This window comes from Trematomus bernacchii, unplaced genomic scaffold, assembly GCF_902827165.1.
Source record: "Trematomus bernacchii unplaced genomic scaffold, fTreBer1.1, whole genome shotgun sequence".
Taxonomy (NCBI): Eukaryota; Metazoa; Chordata; class Actinopteri; order Perciformes; family Nototheniidae; genus Trematomus; species Trematomus bernacchii.
The window spans coordinates 17,455,493-17,476,169 of record NW_022987973.1 but is presented as its reverse complement, the minus strand read 5'-3'; the positions used below and the strand labels follow the sequence as shown (position 1 = coordinate 17,476,169).

The window sequence follows — 20,677 nt, the reverse complement described above, 5'->3', positions numbered from 1 at the left end:
CGATTTCTTCAATCTGACTTCATATTGACAATTTTTAACAACATAGGGTGCTACATGACACACTTTCAGGAAAAGTCACGGACTGGGAGACTTTAATATTTTATTGAAAAAAAGTTACATACAATAAAAAACAGCTCTGGGTCAAATTGACCCGATTGGCGGTTCTAGTGTTAATTTACATTAAAGTGCTAATCATGCTATATTTGAATAATATAGTGTAGGACCATACCTATATAAGGCATCTGGCTCTGGGCAGATTCAGTGAGAACAGCACCATCTACTGGCCTGGCATATGTACTACATCGTCTCCAGCGCTTTCGAACGGCAATGGCCGTGGCTGTCTCCTCCTGATTGGTGGAGTTGGCCCAATAGCCGTCCTGACGTGAGGACAGTGTTCAAATCTGGATCAGTTTTTATCAGATCCGTTGCAGCCCCTTTTTTAGAGATTTGGGTATGGAGGAAAATAGAGAGGGTTGTTTTTTCTGACACTTTGTGAGTTCCCTGGAACACCGGGGACACATATTCATGTATAAAAGACGTACAAAAGTGCATTTAGCATGATAGGTCCCCTTTAAAGTATTTCGTGAGGCCTTCTAAAATGTTTTTAAATATAATTAGGGTTGTAGTTGAAGAGTTTGTTGGCAAAGCAATCGCACAACGTCACGTCCGTTAATTCCACATCCACACCTCCACACACATGGATTAACATCGATTTAATACATTAATGTAGCCTTTGTTTCTGCTAAAAGAGGTGTCGACCAGCTAGGGCAACAAGAAAATCGGCGAAATCGAGTGTGACGATTAAAAAATAAATTAAAAACATCTAATTTTGACAATAAAAACCGACCAATAGGCGCGGTAGACCATTTGCTTGGCACTTCCGGGTATTTTTCCACTGGTTGGGCCATGTTAACAATACCGTGTAACTGTCACGTTTGAAGGGACGAAACCGTGACATATTCACGTCTCCCAGCATGGTAGATCGTCACATGTTCACGTCTTGCCGTGATACCGGGTTGACTCAGGGACAGTTTCATCCCACAGGCAATAAGACTGTTAAACACCTGAACTGTTGAAACAACATCCACAACATTAATCTGGCTGCAATTTAGAAATTATTTATCTAATATATCATATTCCAATCACTTGTATATAGACTCTTATTGCACTATTCCACTATTTCACTTTTTTTTTTACTATTTTTCTTTTTGTATTTACTTGCACTATTTGTTCTGTTTTTTCTGTCTTATTGTGTTGCACTGTTGGAGGAGCCTGTGACCTAAGATTTTCATCGTCATAACTACACTGTAACTATGTACGCATGACCAATAAAAGCCTTGAACCTTGAATCTTGAACCTTGAACCTTGAACATTGTAATTAGTAACGTTGTTTATATATACAGTCTATGGTTGTTACTCATATGTACTCATCCATGACAAGCCAAAATGTGCTGCCATTTCTAAAAGGTGCAGCCTCTACAGACCTTCCACACATGGCAGAAAGCTCAGTCTAAACAAAATGTATTAACAATGACTGTTCAATCAAGTGTCCTAGAAAGAAAAGTCAGTATGCACAGCAGACCTTTTCAAAGCAAACATTATGACATGTTGCATTAGGGAAAAGCACATGAATAATCAAAGTAATATTAGCTGTACTCTATTAGGCTGCTGCCGTTTCAAGGTCCTGGGCCTATTTGCTGGGAAATGTTCCCAACAGAGTGAAATGTGGTGTTAGTGGCAGCCGTGATTTGAACTGCTCAAATTCTCTAAATGCAAAGTAAAGGTGCTCCAATGCTTCATGACGTTTTCCATCAAGGTCAAGGAATAAATCTTCCGGAAAAGACTTAGGACGTGTTATTTTTTTAAATAAACTAGAACAAAGCCTTGGAAATGTGTATGTAGACTTACTTGCACTCAGTTTGACTTATTAGGACAGTTGTCAATGTTTTTCAGGAACACCTTTTATGAGTAGTCAACATGTCTGATGTGAAAAGTGCCCTATGCCTGCGCCCTGGTCCTATAGCTCACCGAAATGCATTTTCAACGTTGTTACTCCTATGTACTCATCCACGACAAGCCAAAATGTCTTCTCTGGAAGAGGTCCATTGACACATTTGTTAAAGGCTGGATTGTACTGAAGAGCTCGATAAATGTACATATAACACGACGCTATCACAATAGCTATCTTTCAAATGAATGAGTTAGATTTGTTGGATCTGCCAAACTGTGAGTGCTGTTATTGTGAATAAGAAATATACAACTCCACTCTCACTGTAGCTCACAGAGCGGCTGCTGACAGCTGAACTCAGGGTAGCACATTCAGAGAGGTACGTAAAACTTAACTGGGATAATAAGTGATTACCTAATAATTGCTGAATCATTAATAAGTACTTCCTTCATATCTATCTATTATAATTGAGAGCTATGTAGTAAAAAACTATCACATCACATCATGATTATTATATTATGACCTTCCATTTTCGAGCCCCCTCAAGTGAAATGAACAAGCTGAACTCTGTGAAAGAGGCTATCAATTCAGACAGAACAAGCCGATCCCTTTAGAATTTTTTTTTTGGAAAGCTTGTCTAGCTTTTCTGAGCGGAGTTTCAGCAGACGATTATTGTTCAACAATCTCATACAGCTATAGTGTTTGAGTAACCAAATCATTTTGTGTTGAAGAGGGCTCAGATCAAATTTTAAGCAGCCGTTAGTGGAGTTTTCAGTTTGAAGTCTCTACTTATGTGTCACAGTAATGAGGAATTTTGTATGCCAGCGTTCCGGGTGATGAGTGTCAACTTTCATTGTGTTATTTTCAAGTGTTTGTAAAGTTCAAACATGAGAGGCACAGTCAGTGATTATTGACCTTTCCTTTTTAATAAAGTCCATATTATGATTCAGACACTCAAGTGGAGTATATAATTGTGGGCTCGATTGTATGTGGTGCAGAATATTTGGTTCTCTGTGAATTAAAATCCAATCAAGGTTCACAGATTATTTCACTCTGGAGGTAGAAACTGGGTTCATCGGTTAACCTGCAGGACACTGATCCCTCTCAAACCCTTAAAATTATTCTGTGGTGATGAAACGTTCTTGTTTGTATCATACCCTTTTACATCATGACACTCACAAAAAAAAAAATCCATGTTAAGCCCCATTTCTGGCTTTTGGTGAAAAACTCCATGAGAGTGACAAGTACACTGATCTCCTTCCACTACCTGAATTGGAGACACAACTCACAAAGTCGAGAGATGGCCTGAAATTTAGTCATTTTCTGCCAGTTTGAAAAGGTCATCCATCCATGCTGTTTTATCAGCTCAGCATGGGCTCACTGTTTGGCTGCAGGAACAAGAGGATGGGGAGGTGAGGGAGCAAACACATAGGTATGTTTTATTGATCAAGCACAAGACGGGAGAAAGCCGGTGAACATGAGAATGAATAATGCATCAGGTGGGGGGAAAGGAAACAGAGATGTGCTGAAGAGGTAAGGTGAATTCGAGAGGCAACCGTGAGGCGAGAGGCAATGTTCGGGTTTGGAAAGTGTTCGCTGGCTGAGTTGTTAGTCAACCACATTTCCAGACTATTGGAGTCAACAAGGCATCTTATACTTGTGTTTGATTTGGTACACACACCTGTGAGAGGTGTGCAGCCTTTTGCATGTCTGATTTCAGGTTAATGGTTGTGTCACTCTTGATAAATCGTATTTCGTCCCCCCCAGGGTACTTCACTTTGACTGTGGACTGATTATGAGACAATTGGCCCCTGGGTGCAGACATAAAGGCCCCCTGTCACAACTGTTTAATAGCAATACACCCAGACTGGAAGCTGTGCAGAAATACTCCCAACCACAAAATGTCCAATGCCAAATGTAATTTGGAGTCAGTTTAAGGTAGTTTGGATTCACTTTATAGTTGTTTTGTGTCCGTTTTTAGTTGTTCTGTGCCTCTTTCAGGCAGATTTGCATATCCTTGTAGTTGTTTTGCATTTACTTGTGGTCATTTTGTGTTTCTGTGTGGATATTTTGTTCCATTTAGTGGTCATTTTGTGGTTGCTTTGTGTGTGTCAAAAAGGTATTTATTTTCTCATGCTGCCTGTGCTGCAGCACCTCTTTTCACCCTCTGTCTGAAACCAGAGCCCAGTCTGCTCTGATTGGTTAGCTGGCCGGCTCTGTTGTGATTGATCAACTGCTTAGAGATGTCCCAATCCTTAGCCTATCACGTACATTCGTACAATGTTCTGGAGCGCTAGCCAATAGGAGAGTGTTACATAGTCATGTCACTCTATTACAGAAATAAAAAAAGGAGTTCAATGGAGGCATGAAAAAAAACTCCGTCTGAAGGGAACTTGGGGATTTTAAAGACCATTTACATGCACAAAATACCTGTATCACACACAACAGGAAAGGAAGAACCCCCAAAACCATAATACAAATAGGGCCACTTTAATCTAGACCAGTGTCTTTTTGACTTCTTTATGTGCTCTGTAAAGAAATCCAACATGTTTTAAAGGTCACATCAACCAGTGGTATTCAAGGCTAATTTTCACCCTCAGAATAGCTGGTTTTCTATATTATAGCTGCTGCACTTGAATTACAGTTTCAGAACCATTAGATGCTGGCACATGCACATGCAGTATATGCTACTGTGCTGTGAAAGGCTTGTGCACATTTGTTTTTGCTGCTTTAGTTGACAAAATCCTTACAGTGGGTCCATTTTGTGTTATGAGATTTTAATGAGTCTTTCCTTGCTGTCAATGAAAGCCTGGCGGCGTGATTTGTCATTTTCATTTATCGTTTTATTTTATTGTCTCATGCCAGCTCAGTGAAGCCTTTTGAGACTCTAACTGCATTCAAGGGCTGTACACATAAACTTGACTTATTTATTAATAAGAACACTACAGAGCTGCATGAACACAGAGGTGTTAAAATCCATGACCTATAACACCTCAAATCAATGTGTGAAAAGACGATGATATTTGTTTTTGTGAGGCAACTCAGAAAATAGACTATTCTATATTAAGACATCCATCTTGGAGTTTTCAAACTTTATCTCATAATGTGGAATTTAATTTAGGCATCAACAACACAGATGGGGGGATATTACTGTTGCAGGTCAAAGGGTCCAGACCATCAGTCAGACTGTCGTAGATATAAAAAAATGTATGCTCACAATACAGAATAAAATTAACTTTGGACACAACCTGGAGCCCCTTCATATAGTGTTGTTTACTACAGGTCAGTGTCAAGATTTTACATCACACTGTCATTGGTTGTTAAGTTTAACATCATGATGCAAAATCTGGTGGAGAATCACTCAGTTTAACTGGAAAATATCTTATATATAAACTATGTTAATGTCAGTTGTTGTGTCTGTCTGTATGTCTATTGGGTTGCCTTACACTGCCCTTTACTCTGTGCATGCTGGGATTATATTGAGCTATATTTGATGTCACTACACCATGTACAGAAGTTGTTTTTCATCACTCCTTCTAACCGAAGGTGGAGATCTACTGCTGCAAAATCTGTTGATCCCTGTGTATCCAGCAGCATCATTAGTTGATGGTAAGGTAGAACAAAAAAACACTTCAGATTGTATTTGTCTGGGTAGCCATGGGATATGCTCTACATGCAGGTGAACAAAATAACTTCCTTTGTAAGCACATCCATGGTTATCAGTTCTATTGTGTAAAAAACAGAAAGTCCCTCTCCTCTTTGCTTGTGTTGCAAACATCATATGTGTAATTCGTGGCACAATTCAAACGGGATCGAAAGATAACTTTTCTCTCGCCATTGAGTTCAATACATAATTCTTCAGAAATTCTGGGTGTTTCTCAATGTCGAGGAAAGCTGCTCCAGAGCCACTATTTCCCAACAACGAAAATGGCATCCCAAAAAATGAGTGCAAATTATGTCATCAGTTAGTCAGGAAGCTTTTAGTAGGAAGACTGAATGCATCTATTAGGAACCTTTTTTGCGAACCTTTTCACCCCTTTTTAGTCCCTGCTAGAGAGGGACTTTCGTGGGAGAAAAAGGTTCCAATTTCTGATTGGCTGGGCGAATTGAAAACCACGCCCCGTAAAACTCTGAAAAGTTTTTGTGAAGCCGCCATTTTATTTGCTCGCATTAGCATTATTAGCATTAGCCCAGCGCACCAACGGAGAGAGACTAACTTATGGCAACACAAAAGAAAACATGGGAGTGGTGGAGTGATGAGGAGGTGTCGGCGCTTCTGGCATTTACTCGGAAGGCTTCAGTAGAAGCTGCTGGGAGTCTACCAAGTCCCCCAACTCCGGGGGACTTCTGGCCGGGGACTTTGGGTGGCAGGCGAAGTCCCTCCCTTTCCAGTGGACCTCATGGGACCTTATTTCGGAAAAATTATGTAATGAAGTCAATGGCAAGAGAAAACGTATCTTTCGATCCCGTTTGAATTGTGCCATGAATTACACATATGATGGTTGTCAATCTTAAAAAATCATTTCCATGTAAAAAAAGTCTTAAAACTGTTGAAATATAAGACTATGAAAAATACGCAACTAGAAAGACTACAAATCCCAGAGTCGCGTAAGTGATGTCCTGATGTCATAATTGTTTTCCTCCACTAAATATAAGAGATAGCTAAGATAAGATAACTTTAACAAAATGCCTGTGTGCTTTGTACCAGGTTGTAATCATACCAGCAATGAGTCTTGCTCGTTCTTTCGCTTCCCGTCTGATGAAAGGACCAGGAGTGCTGGATAAAGTTAGCTAACTAGCTAGTAGCAAGCACGTTAGTTAGCATTACAGCCTTAGCCTTGTCATTTTTATTAGCCTTAACATGAAGTAACATTAAGTAACCCAAAATGTTAAACAGTGTAGTAGTCATATTTCGTGAACTCTTTGAAGAGTACTGTCACACCGGTGTGATCATTCTATAATACACCGTTTAAGCCCGGATGACCCCGAGGGAGACATGCTAACGCTAATGTTACATTAGCATCGGCGATCTTTTCTACTTCATGCTATCTGCACAAATGGTTAACATTGAACATTAAAAAGATCAGGCAGTTCAGGCAGGCAGCTTTGCATGACATTCTTCTGGACATGTTTCATTGTGGTGATAGTGAGGGTAGTCAATCCCTTTTTTGGTAAGACAGTAGTGACGGCCATCTTGGTGACGTGTGTTGTTGTGCGAGACCAGAGATGTAGTTCATTGAGCGGTTTCACACAAAAAAATTCTTACTTCACAGTTTTACGGCAAACGTTTTTTTTTAACTTGCTAAATTATCTTTTAAATAGACAAACATCATATGTGTAATTCGTGGCACAATTCAAACGGGATCGAAAGATAACTTTTCTCTCGCCATTGACTTCAATACATAATTCTTCCGAAATTCTGGGTGTTTCTCAATGTCGAGGAAAGCTGCTCCAGAGCCACTATTTCAAGGATACTACGTCATCGAGTCCCGCCGAAGGACTGTTCCAATGTCCAGGATACTTGGAATTCTACCAAGGCCGGTGTACTTCGTTGCGGGAAATTTCGAGGCTGCACATGTGTAGACTCCGCGGTCTTAAAATCCCCACAATGCTTTGCGCACGGACCAATTTCCAAATCTTTGGCGGAAATCGCGCTCCATTTAAGGCGGGGCCTCGCATATGACGCACACCTGAACACCTGTTAGTCTGTTCCACAATTCTTCGTTTTCCAAGGCTAGGAAGGATTCTTGCCTCGCTTCTGAAGCAACTGACTCTGAGGTACATGTGCTACCAAGCAAGCCTCCTCGACATTGAGAAACACCCAAGGTCCCATGGAGGTCCACCGGAAAGGTGAAGTTCCGGGAACTATTCCTGGGAAAAGTACTTGGTGTGAAAGCGCGTCAACTAACAGCAGAAACCAGATAGCAGGAAAGATACTTATTATTTTGCTTGGGCAGACTCATTTCTGGCTGCCTGGACAGGAAATGCAGTTTGACAGTTTTTTAGTGTACGGACAAAGTCTTTACCAAACTGTGTGTCAAAGACCTGTCCAGACAATATTTATTCTGTTGCCTCTTTCTCCCCCCATGCAGACTCTTTCTGTCATTTCACATCTAGCCTCTGAGCTCCATTTCTATCACCTGACCTTCCACTTACTCACCTGCTTCCCATTTCCTGCTCAGCATAGCAGTATTTTTACCAGGCCATCTCCTCTTATTCTCAGCCACATTGCTATAGGTTGCATTCATTCTTGCTTTACAGCCTTTGTTTCTGCCTGCTTGACCCTTTGTCTGAAATTGATTGATGATTCCTCACCAGCATCCCATTCTTCTGGTTATGTTTTCCAGTTTTGACCGATTACCATGTCATACTTTGAAGGTCAAACTTGTTGCATTTCTGAGCCAGTATACTGTGCCTCTTTTGGAACAACACTCTTCTCACCACACAACATAGTAAATTAGAAGTTTTTATTTTCCATGAGTCAAAATAGATCCTGGCATAGCCCCACCTGCAGGCTGATCTTTGAAATTAAATAGGGGGGTTATAAAACGTTGCCACATATTTGAAGGTTCCAGGCATGTTGGTCTCATAGGTCCAACTGGTTTGAAAAAAGGTAGCACAGGGAGAAGAACATCGTAATAAATGCTAAAAGAGTTCCAGCACCAGCAGTACTTGGACCTGTAGCTGCAGCTAAAGACACCTCTTAAGGCATTTTCCCCGTTGAGCTATTGAATCAAAGTGTGTCTCTGGTGTACTTATAGGCTGGATTATACTTGACGCCCAAGGTAAGGAAGGAAGGAAAAAAGGAATTGAAGGAGTCACCAAAGAGCCAGAGGGGGGTTCAAAGCCTGCAGATGAATCTTTGTCATTGGAGCTGTGATGGGTGCTGGGAGGGAAATCGCCCCGGGCCAGTCTGCAGGATCCCGTTACTTGTTCATTTTAAATTTCTCCGGAAGAGTATTTTTTCATTGCAGACTGTGTTATTCTTGTGTCCTACATAAATCCACTCAGTGAAAAAACCACATAGGGCAAAGAGTCACAAAGCACTTCCCTTTCCCTTTTAGATTTATCTAATTAATTCCTGTTTAGTTAAGTGCTTCCTCATCTTTTTAATGACTCCAGAATGTCTAGGCTGAGGCAATATATAAATAATTTGAAATGCCAGCTACCGTAGAATTTCCTGTGTTCGTCATCGAGGGTTTAGGGCATGAATACAGCAAGATTACACGTGAAACCCTTCCTGTTGAGGAATGACAAGATGACGCATGCTGTTTAGTGGAGCCAGAACATTTAATACACCATCGCAGGAGACATGCACTTGCAGCACTTCACTCAGTCCCCAACTGTAGCTCTCATTTTGAAAACACATACAAACCAAGAAATAATTTAGAACAAAACACTTATTAAAAAAAAGGATGGTTACACTTTTTTATACATGTTCATATTACTGCTTCATAAAATGTATCACAAAAATTAGCTTTTTGACACAGAGCAAACCATAGGAACCGACTCAGATAAAACACTGACACTGTGCGTCTTGATAGTTAGCAGAAAAACTGTGAAGTGGTGACACCCGAGAGGGAATGTCACAGAGAGGACAAGGGAAGAAGAGTCTGTCGAGGGAGGAGGAAGAGGAGGAGGAGGAGGAGGAGGGGAGGAGGAGGAGGGGGTCTATATTGGTCCCTCTCTGATGAGAAACAATCCAAGTGTGCTGAAGAGCGAGGGATGGGTCGATCGCTAGGCGTAGAAGGTCTCTACTTTCACTGCCTGGCAGAACATCGTCATAGAGAAGACCAGGCCCAGGATCTGCACAAACACAAATCACCCATTAAAACCTGGCGTTAATGGCTTCAGATGTGTAGTCAGTGAAATGTTAGGCATAATACATTTTTTTACAATAAACTTCAAAAACATTTTACCCATATCTAAAATCTCATTACATTTATTTCTTGAATGATAAAAAGAAAAGCGTCCACAACAGCATCCAATCTGTGCAATATTCATTTTGTTTATCACACAGATTGGAGTTTGTGGACACACTTCTGTTTTTTTAATAAAACAAAAATAGTTTTCCTCTATCTCAGTGAAATACACATAATCACTTTTTCAATTTGAATGCCACTCTGTTGTTATTACTTTTTCTTATTTTTTAATCTAAATGCCAAGTAAGTCAACATTTGTGTTGAACAAAATATAGATTTGAAAGTTTTACAGTCATTTTCACTGTTGACATCAGATGGCCCATTTCCTACGTTTTTTTAGTTCATCATTAACTAAATCTGCGCAAAAAAGAATAGGCACCACAGAAGATAAAAAATACACATAAACATCCAAACATAACATAGTTATAAGAGCAATAATATATTGAAAATAAAATGTTCTGCACATAACTATGCAGTATGTACGGGAGTGTGAGAATGCATCCAAATTAAGCTGGTAACATTTGAGCATCTTCTATCTCTCTGTGTCAGTCTTCCAATGAAACTAAAACTGAATTTTTCTCACCCCAAAAATAAGCATAACCAAAATGGCCTCCAGAGTGTACATCCTAACATTCCAGTTTATGTTTCGATGGGGTAAACTGAAGAGCTTTAGCAAAACTGTGAAAAAACTGCTTTGTGTGCCAGAAGGGTTTAGAGGACAACTTTAAGTCCCCTCCAACTTTATCTGCCGTCATTCATTTGAAATGTCAATAGAGCCAAATACACAGCTGTGGTATTAAAGTAACACGACCAAATCAGTGTTAATCTGGGCCGCCTGTTGTGCAGTAGAACAAAATGTTAGAGAAAAACAAGAAGAGATTTACTCTTTTTTTGTTGTTTATGTGTTTAACTGTTCATTGAGAAAAACTGTATGGAAACACATTTACTGTATTTGTAGACACAAATCATTTTCATTCATAAATACTTTTTTAAAATTCAGATGGCTTAATGTAGAAGTAGTCTGAGTATGTGTTTCCGTTGATGGATGAAATAAGGTGCTCTCGCATTCATATTAACCATTTCCATGTGTTACAAATCATGGATGTAACGGCTGTAAAATATTTATTTGTGGTTATCTAAAAAAAACCTATCCCTTTTTTCCATTTCTATATAAACATATTGTGACTTTTATTTAAAATCTGTATTGGAGGACTTTGAAAAAGCTGTGCTCGACCAAACTCCTTAATGCAAAACACACAATTAATAATAATCGAAGCTAATGAATGATGCTAAAGTGTAACGTAACAATGGTAAAAACAGAAAGACATGACTGTCATTGAGCAATGTCTGTTATCAGTTCCTCTAAAGTTGGCTAACATTGAACATCATGAACTACTGGTCAGATCTGATGAGGTAGATCTGCAGCAGCTGAAGATGATTTCGTAGAGTTACATTAACACGTTTGCTTTTCTTTCCTGTACTTAAAGCATACTTGAGTCAGCCGGCAAACATCTCAGATATTGAGGTGAAGTGGCAAAGATTGTTTCTTTTTCTCATTTTCATTTTGCTGTACAGATTTTGAAGAAGGGCACAGAGGATCTAACCGTTGACTGAAAATCAGCCTGCAGCCTCACAGGATTGTCTTGTGATTGATGCTTTCAAGAACAAAGTATTTCTCCTCTCAGCTTGTGTAAACGCATCACGTACCACTTGGCTGAAAGGAGAAATACATTTTTCTTACGGAAAGTCAAATCCTCCTATGTGGTCCATGGCGGAAACACAAGAGGCTTACAAGTCCAGATAAATCCTCTGTTCAGCTTTTAATGCAGAGGACGTTGCGACTATTAGGTTTATTCATCACAAAGAAAAAGCCTCTGTCTCAGGCTGCAGATAGCAAGCACCCAGTTAATGACTGCTGAAAAAATAACTTGCACAACTTAAAAGCTGTAATTACCTGAGTAAGTGCTGTGCATAGAGCAAAGATCCAAAGAGCCACCAGGTTCTCATTAAGCCAGTCCTTTACCCTCTCGTAGCACGGCTGTGGAGACAAACACAAACAGCATTAGCACAACAACAAAAAAACACAAAATGTAAGCATTTAGATATTCAGAGCTATATGATACATTACAGCAGTTATTTTCCTACTTTAGCTGTGTTATTAAATGTTCTTTGGCTAAAAATATTCCCAGTAGCAACACTTTTATCTTCCTTCTCCTCCTCTGACCTAATATTCTTTGGGTAAACTTTCCAATTCTCAAGCAACTCTCCACTGTCCTTGTTTCCCCTGAGCTGGAAACAGGAGTAATGTGGATACAGGAGCAGCCATCCACCATAGATGTCATTTAGACATTGAATGCTTGAATGCATCTTGAAGGCAGCTTGACAAAAAACCCTTTCATTGCTTCACCTTTTCTTTTGTCATAACCTAGAATATATTTCAAAATCACTTTTCAAGCTTTGGGAAAATGTCCTCGAGCAGTATAGGGCCCAACAAAGAAGAAAGGAAAGATAACTATCATTAATAGAGAAAATAGCGAAAGGCCCTTCTGGGTCAGGGATGTGAGCAAGTAATGAAAAGGGAATGAATGCTGAAAGAAAAGAAAGCTTTCTAAGAACAGTTGAAGGTGACATTAAAGCAGATGGGAGGTGGCACATGGCTCCTTCACCTCTTCAGAAGACATTTAAAAGATGTGTGTGCCACACTGTGTGTTTGATTATGTAACATTAGATCAAAGACTGTCTGACATAGTGTAAAAAAGGAAAAAGGTGCTATCATAACAGTCTACACCGCTGCTCTAAATTAATTATTCATTTCTGCAGACATGCCTTCCCGATTCTGCTTGTTTAAAAATCTCCTTACATCAAGAAGCTGAGTCAGAGCAGGGGAAACCGAACACTACTCTACATTTCACTGCTGCCTGTGACATCAGGGAAGAAAAAAATATATGTTTTCCATAACACAAGGGGAAATAATTCTCTGCTGGATCAATATGGAAAGTCTTGCAGTCGGCCAAAAATGTGTTGAGCTTCAGTGTTATTTATTAAACCGCAGCTAAACTGCAACCTGGACCACAGAGCTGCACCTGAAAATAAATAAATTCATATTTTGATTGTACGCCGTCCACTGCAGACTCCTATGAAACCATAAAAAACAAATAAGTGAACCTGAACCTGCTGGACCAATCCCAGTACAGGGAGTGTTGAAAAGTTGTGTGGTATGCGACTTTAAAACTCTGGATACAGTGGGGGGCTCTCGGTGGCCCGTGCTGACACAGCAGTCTTTGTCCCGGTCTTTATGTGATTTCTCATCAGCACTCCCTTGCCTGGACCTGCTGCACCTCCCTCTCTGTCCTCCTCCTCTCTGATAATAAGATGTTCTGCTCTGCGTAGGAGGCTCACTTAAAAGCTCGGAAAACTCAGTAGGTGTATAATTGGGCTTAAATTATTTTGTGACACAGACCGTAAAACAAATTATCATTAATAATACAAACCATGCCTCTCAAAACATCCCTAATCGCTGTTTTATGGAAAATAAGGTTTATTTAGGCTCAGAAAACGAACTGGTTAGAGTTAATGACAGTTCAAGGTCATGGTTAAAGAGTAACAAAAGGTAGGTTCACTTTCTCAAACAAATGTGAGATTTCTTCCAGTCACAACTCTTTTGGTTCAAAAGAGTTCTTCTTTATTGTCCAGTCAACATTAGAAAGTTTTCAAACTAAAGTCTAGAAAAAACACCCCTATTTCTATTTAGAGTTTTGCACGAAGCCAATCACTGCAAGTGTTATTTGATTGCAGCTTGGTTGATTCACTTTTGCAGCAGCTGCAACCCCTGGTCTGTAGGAAAAAAAAGTATCAGTTCAAGTACTCTCTCTGTATCAGTATCACTTTGATAGGACTAGTACCGTGCTGCTAATTGTATTAACAGAGAGAAGCACGATGATGTTTCAGTAGAGCTGCAGTGGAGGCAGATCATTATATATAACTCAGACTCACAAAGCCTCACACAAGCTTCAGTTAGAGTTTAGCTCAAATATGTAATTTTGCACAGAATAAGGTCTCACTATTTCTTGCAGGAATTCAGCATGAGGAGCGATGATATCAAGCTAAAAGACTCAAAAGAAAAGCTGAACATATCGTTAATCAAAAATCCATATTTTTGAGTGAGTAAAATACATGTATCTGTCACATGCCGAAGTATTTTGAATAGTTTATATTGGACGGTTTTATACTTTTAAGGCTGATTTTATTGTGTGCGATGCATTGTGGGTTTCTTAACTGGTTTTACTTCCTGTTGCATGCTTTTATTTGGAAATGTTTAGACTTTGATTTAAACCCCTGTACTTCCGCATTGCTGATTGACACTGACATGCCACAATTAAAAGCACCTGGAGTCAATTTGCAGGTAACAGCCCTGCTTATACAAGAAGACAGACTGGGAGAGACAGAGGACCGAGGACAGAGGACAGAGGACAGAGGACAGAGGACAGAGTGGGAGAGAACCAACCAAGAAGTGCAATAAGAGAGACCACAGCAGTCCAGGGCAGAGACATTTTGTGAGAAGCTGAACACTCTCAAGCAAAATAACTGATGTTGATTGTATAAGAGTGACTGCTGCTTGTCTGCATTTGAACAACCATTGCTGTTATTTTTATGGCAATTGAACTCTCAATGTTCAAAACCCCCACGTTATCTACCTACAGAGGAAACTTTGCTGCTTTTAAACTATGAATGTATCTGTGTGTGCATCAAACCAACATGTGTGTATATTTGTATTTGCTATCAATGAGAGCATAAGGAGATACTTTCTTGTTTTCACAAATACCTGGCTGACACCAATAGACCTTACACCAAGGATCCAGCTTTATTCCACTCCAGTGTGTAACTGCCATTACACATGGTTGTGTTGCTCCATTCATGTTTAACACACTGGGCCTTAAGATTTACAATAAGTACTTGAAAATGGAAAAGAAAAGATATGGATATAAAAAGAAATCGGTATTATCGAGAGAACTGTAATGGTTCAATGTAAACTGAATGAGTTCTTTATCGGCGGGGCCAGCATTAATAAAACCACCAGATTAATTGGTCTTTCAGAAGGGCTGGTGGGATTCAGAGGTCTGTACGTGAAGGCCAACAAGCTGTCACCTGAAGGATGTAAATATGCATAATTTAGAAAGATTTGTAACTGGGTTATGCACAATGGGGTATCAGGGAAGGTATAAGAAAAGCATTTTCAAAGGTTATGGCTTTCCTTTCTAAAATCGAAAATAGCTGAAGTTTGGCCTTTCCTCTGCTGAGTGGACAAATTAAATAAAGCTGCAAACAATTGGAGTAAAGGGTTTGCATTTAAGGATGAAAGGCTGTCTACTCCCACCTGTGACCATGGTGGCTTTTCGTGTAATCTGCCATTTGCAAGGCTGACGTGGTTTACTAAAGATTTATTTCAGTTACTAAACTAAAGAATGAGATGGTTTGAAAGAGGTTCTCTGGCTGACTGCAGAACATATACAAGGCAGTCTTTCAGAGTTTGATAACCATTATATTCCACTGCATGATGATAAAAGCTCACAAGGTTCATTAAGTAGTGCCTGGAACTTTCATCAGCAGAATTTGCTTTGTTGTCATACCAACTTAGGTACTCTCTCCTCTCAATGACAATTTTCTTAAAGCACTGAATAGTTTCCCATGACAACTAGAGGCCTCCCTTTGCAGATGAAGGTCGCGTGATATGGTGAAAAGTCTCCGAACAGCTACTTAAGGGACCTTGTACCTCAAATTACATGATTTGGGATATTGTATACTCTTTGAATGAAATTTGTATTTACATGAAATGTATTTCATTTTTTAATGTGTGACAGACAGATCTAATGTGGAGCTCAACCAACCGTGACTCTTTCTTCAGACGACATCTGGCCCACTTGATATGATTTTTGAAATAACCCGTTTTCCATTTTGTTGCATCGACTCAATAACATCTGAAGCTACGCTGAAATCATTGCCATGTTCATCATCTTCACTCATTATGATTAACAGGGCCTGTTGTATGGATGACAGAGGCTGACTACTCCGGCTGTTAATTGGCCTGCGTTTGTTAATGATGACAATGCGTTGACTTCAAACTTATTTTTAACTTCCCTGACATCACTGCTTATTGTGACACATTATCTTTCATACTGATCCTCCAAATAATAGTGCAATAATCAGCTTTTGCAGTTAGCAGAGCTGAACAGCAGCTGTTGTGTAGGCTTGCTGCTTTTTTGTTCTTTTCATTTTGTCTTTCTTAAGTGAACTGAATAAGTTATGAGCATTTAGATGTAAACAAGCAAAGATAGTGTTTCTTCCTTTTATAGCTACAAGACTTCTCAGGTAACGCAGGTTTAAAGATAAACTACCTTTTGTTTTATTTAGTTTAGGAAATGTTTTTTTCCGAAAAAGTGCAATGCGATATGTGCTATTGAAGCATTAACCTGGTTCTTCTGTGTTGTTTACAAACTTACAAATGTATGTCCATGTAGAAATAAATTACTTTATCAGAGATACTCTAACCAATAACTTTAGAGACTAATCTTGTTCAACCAAAATACTCTACAGTTCTCCTCACCTCTTGTGTTCCTTTACATAAAGTGATGGTACTGTCTTTAAGCTAATTGCTTTCCTATTTTACAGCCTGCAACTTTACAGTTTGGGCTCATTAAGCACTTCTGTTAACCTTGTTTCCATCTGCATCAGGCAGCTGTGTTCAGTCAAAAAGCTGGAGCATTCAGTCGCTAAAGAGCCAGATATTTTATCTCAGAAGTTGGCCGTGATCAGCCAAAAGATAAAAGCAGGCTGAATATTAGCTAGCATTTGCCAGGTGGCCTGAAACACTTCAAACAAATGCAAATGTTTCTCCGAATTTGCTGGATATGTAAATAAGCAAATGTTCACTAAAACGTTGATATTAACTTTCCAAAATGATCAAATGTCAATGTTGTGTTTACAGCTTGTTGGGCTGCCTTCATTTTAATGCACGTTGACATTTTTTTGTATTGACTGATAATGGAGCCATCAAGTAAGCCTATACATATGCTTTCTACTTCTCTAATTAAAAGGCGGATAAAATATCCCAATTAAGAAAAGCTAACTACATTTGCATCTAAGATTAGATTTTCTGAGCCGTATGGTCAGGTGGGACCAATAAATTAAGAGGACCTAAAATCAAACCCTGACGGATCTCACAGGAAACAGTGGACTAAAGATGGGAATTAAAACAGACAGAGAGCCTTTGGATAAATCTGTCAAAGACCAGTCAACGTCAGAAACACCTGCTAAGAATAGGTTGGTCTGCTGTGTCAAAGGATGTGTATACATCTAGAAGGAGTTCACAATTTGATGCATCAGCTGCCAAAAGGACCATTAGTCAAGAGGCCTGTTACTGTCCGATAGAGCCAGACGTATGAAACCAGACTGGCATTTGGTACAGTGAGAAAAAAAGGAGATTTCTTTCTTTGACTTGCATTTTGAAGGATTTTTTCTAGCTCTAGCTTAATTTAATGACTGAACACCCGTTGGGTCTAATTGTGTTAATGACAACTTTATGGGAAGAGTGTCGAGAGAGCAGGTGGTTGCTTTCACGTGAGACACAATATGCTTCAGTTCAGGAAAGCAACTGCAGTAAAAGATTTCAGCGCAGCAGAGTATCTCAGGTCAAAATAAGGCAGAGTAATTAATGGTCTGAATGAATGTGTTATTAATACCAGCTGTCCCCACTACATATTATCTCGACACACTCAATTAACTCTCCCGTAACAAATCCTAGTCTTTCTAAATCATGTTACATATTCAGATGAATGTATTTGCATACTTTCTGTAGCAATATTACATATATATTACATCATTTGTTACATATTCATTAAGACAAACTTGCAAAAATGATGTAGCTTGTATTTCTTCCCTGTTGACTGACGCAATACTCTGCTGCACATCCTGTTTTCACCAGCATTAATATTCATGCTCACCGCTCTTGGCAGAGTTTTTCACATGACACAAATGAGTTTTAACTACATTGCCGACCCTTTTTTCCTCATCTGGTTTGCCATCAGTTATCGTTTTTTAAATTGTCAGGAGACATAGTCTGTGTGGCATTTTATGGTCTAAAAGATGTGAAAAGATACCTCGTTTCCACCATCAAGTGTTACGGAATATGCACCTGCAGCATTCCTAATAGATGTTTATGAATGTAAAATCTAACTTTAACACTTTATTTAACTCTATTGAGGTAATGCAAGCTATGGTATTGTATATATGACCTTATAATTGATATAAGCCAAAGAATATTACCTAAATTCACAATATATTAGACTTGCTGAAATACTTTCTTTAGTTGTACAAGTACACAACCTGACTATCAACATAGTCAAGCCTTGAATTGAATAAATAGCCAGTTTGAGGTTTCCTGTGCATTTAGTCTGTCTGGAAAAATCTTGTTAAATGTAAAAAGGAAAAATGATATAAAAGGAGGAGTATCGCAAACATGTCAGAGATCACAGAGGTGGACTTTTGGTTGACTATAACGTAACTGTGATGCCCCTGTGGGTTCATCTGGAGAGGGTGTGACTGTGCTGCATCCAGCCTCCTTGATTGCCTTGATTGCAGTAACTCAGGGGCACCTGGATCTGGTGCCCTGCAGTTATTTAAAGCCTCTGCTCCACTCTGTCTCTCTCTCTGCTTCTCCCTGCAGGCACCCCGGTTTTGTTGAGTATGCTATGAGTTTCTTAAGTTGCTTCACTTTGTGCACTTCAACACTCTCACACTCATACATGTCCATACAATCCTCACCCTGCATTTACACCACTGATACCACTGACATCCACACCTCATACTTGACTTGCTTTGCACTTAATTAATTTGGTTGATTTGAATGTTTTGCTTAAATAAACATCTTTTGTTCAACGTGGATATGGTGTGTCTCTTTGTTGTGGCCTTTTGAGCCAGGTCATAACAGTAACATACACTGAGTTATGTGGAAAAGAGACCTTAAAGATATGCATCTCAGGTATAAGACCTTTTAAAGCTCAGTTTTTCTTTGTATTTGTGAAGTATTATCCAACTTGTTTGCCATTTACTGTAGTAGTGTGGTTGCTTTCTTAAGTTTATGTCACATTCTAGAAATTCAAAACAGCTCTGTTCACAGTGAGTCGAAAAACTGATTATATGTCAGATGAACTTTAGTCGCACCAGCAGTCCTTCTGGACAAAAGTGATTTAATTCAACTATGAATCCCTCACTATTGGCTTTGCTTAATTGGACAATTTGGGAGCCAAGTTGTTTTTCAACAGATTACCGTTTACTTCAATTTTTTAAATCTCCTTGGTACCAAAAGAAAAGCAGACATTTTAGTCATATTAATTATGTTCCCTGAATGATTTGGGATTAAATGAGGAATTAGCGTGCCTTTTGTTATTACAAATTTGCATTTAAATTAGACTAACACTGGGACGACCCCACTCACTTTGTTTTTCTTTTCTTTGTTTTTTCTTCTGTTCCTGAAATAAATGAAGACTTGGTTCCCTGACACAGGTAGAAACTAACCAGCAAGGATCAACTAAACATTTTGTTAAGTAGGTTGTCAAACTCTAATCAAACTTTGCCTAATAACGGTTGCTTAGTGTGATCTGATACTGCTGGGAAATGTGTTTATCAAACAAAGATATATACAATCCTGTATAAAATGATTAAAGTTAGTTATGTAGCGTCTTTTGGAAGCACATGTTGGTTTTGATGGCAGAGCTTACCGCTGTCCACCATGTTCCTGGGTTGTCCAGGCCACAGTTGTCGCTGTACTCCAGGCAGCAGGAGTCCGGCACGCGGCTGGCGTTGTAAACCTCAAACCAGTCTGTGTGGTTGGTGACTCCACAGCAGCGAAACTGCATCAGAGAAACACAATGAGTCAGGAGAGTCTGGCCTTTTATCGCCGTGACACTAAAATACTAATGCATGATATCTCCACTAATGGAAACTAAATTATTGACCTGAATAGAATATGATCTAGTGGGCAAAACAATCATATGTGCTGGGCATATAAAACATTTAATCTTTCAGATATTGAGCTGCAACCCCTTTTGGTGCAATCCACATCTCATTTGTCTCAGAGCCCTAAAATCATTTTCTAACTCGCCTGCTTCTTGTTATCTGCATCTTCCCCCTTTGTGATTGCTATGGATTTTTGATAAGGGATCATGGCTTCCACCACAATTCAATTCATCAGTGTACTCGGTGAAAAGATAAAGTGCCCCTGATGTTTTGTGCATTGACTGGACATTATTTCCACACAGGAATGATGTTGCTCGAGCTGCTCCACACGCTGCTCTGTGCACAGAATCAGAGATTGTGTGTTAATTTAAAACTCGCTCATTTAAGAACGGATCAATTCTGCAATTTATCATGAAGTACAGCTCAATTTGGATATCCAGAAAGCATCTGAAGCATAGTTTTAAGTTTGAGTATAAAACAAAGGCTTGAAAGAACACAGCCGGAATATTCAAGTGTATTTCACCTTGAAAAGTTTACAACAATTGAGGCAATGTTACCCTTTATGATTTATTGTGCCGACATTTGGCGCTTTGTACATGTTTTTACTACTTCTCCTCATGTGTGAAGATTCTCTTCCATTCCATAAGCAGCCATTAATAATATACAGGGTGAACTTTGCTCCAGGGACATCTGCTGTATAATCTATTCAGTGACTCAGCATGAACAAGGGAAGCCAGGGAGGGAGAAGGGTGACAGAAGGAGAGCTGCCTTTAATGGACTTCCTCTCAGCCAGACT

At 39.4% G+C, this 20,677-nt stretch overlaps 1 protein-coding gene across 2 annotated transcripts in view; it reads right to left on the bottom strand.

Annotated features, from left to right (window-relative positions):
• Positions 1 to 9,217: 9,217 nt before the first annotated feature.
• Positions 9,218 to 20,677, bottom strand: part of tspan4a (tetraspanin 4a) — a 110,635-nt gene continuing 99,175 nt past the window's right edge. For both annotated transcript variants that reach the window (XM_034116130.1, XM_034116128.1), the window contains 3 exons: positions 19,644 to 19,775; positions 11,825 to 11,908; positions 9,218 to 9,754 (listed from right to left, as the gene is read on the bottom strand). In XM_034116130.1, coding sequence (XP_033972021.1) covers positions 9,686 to 9,754; positions 11,825 to 11,908; positions 19,644 to 19,775 — 285 coding nt within the window. In that variant the 3' untranslated portion in view covers positions 9,218 to 9,685. The remainder of the gene's footprint in view (positions 9,755 to 11,824; positions 11,909 to 19,643; positions 19,776 to 20,677) is intronic.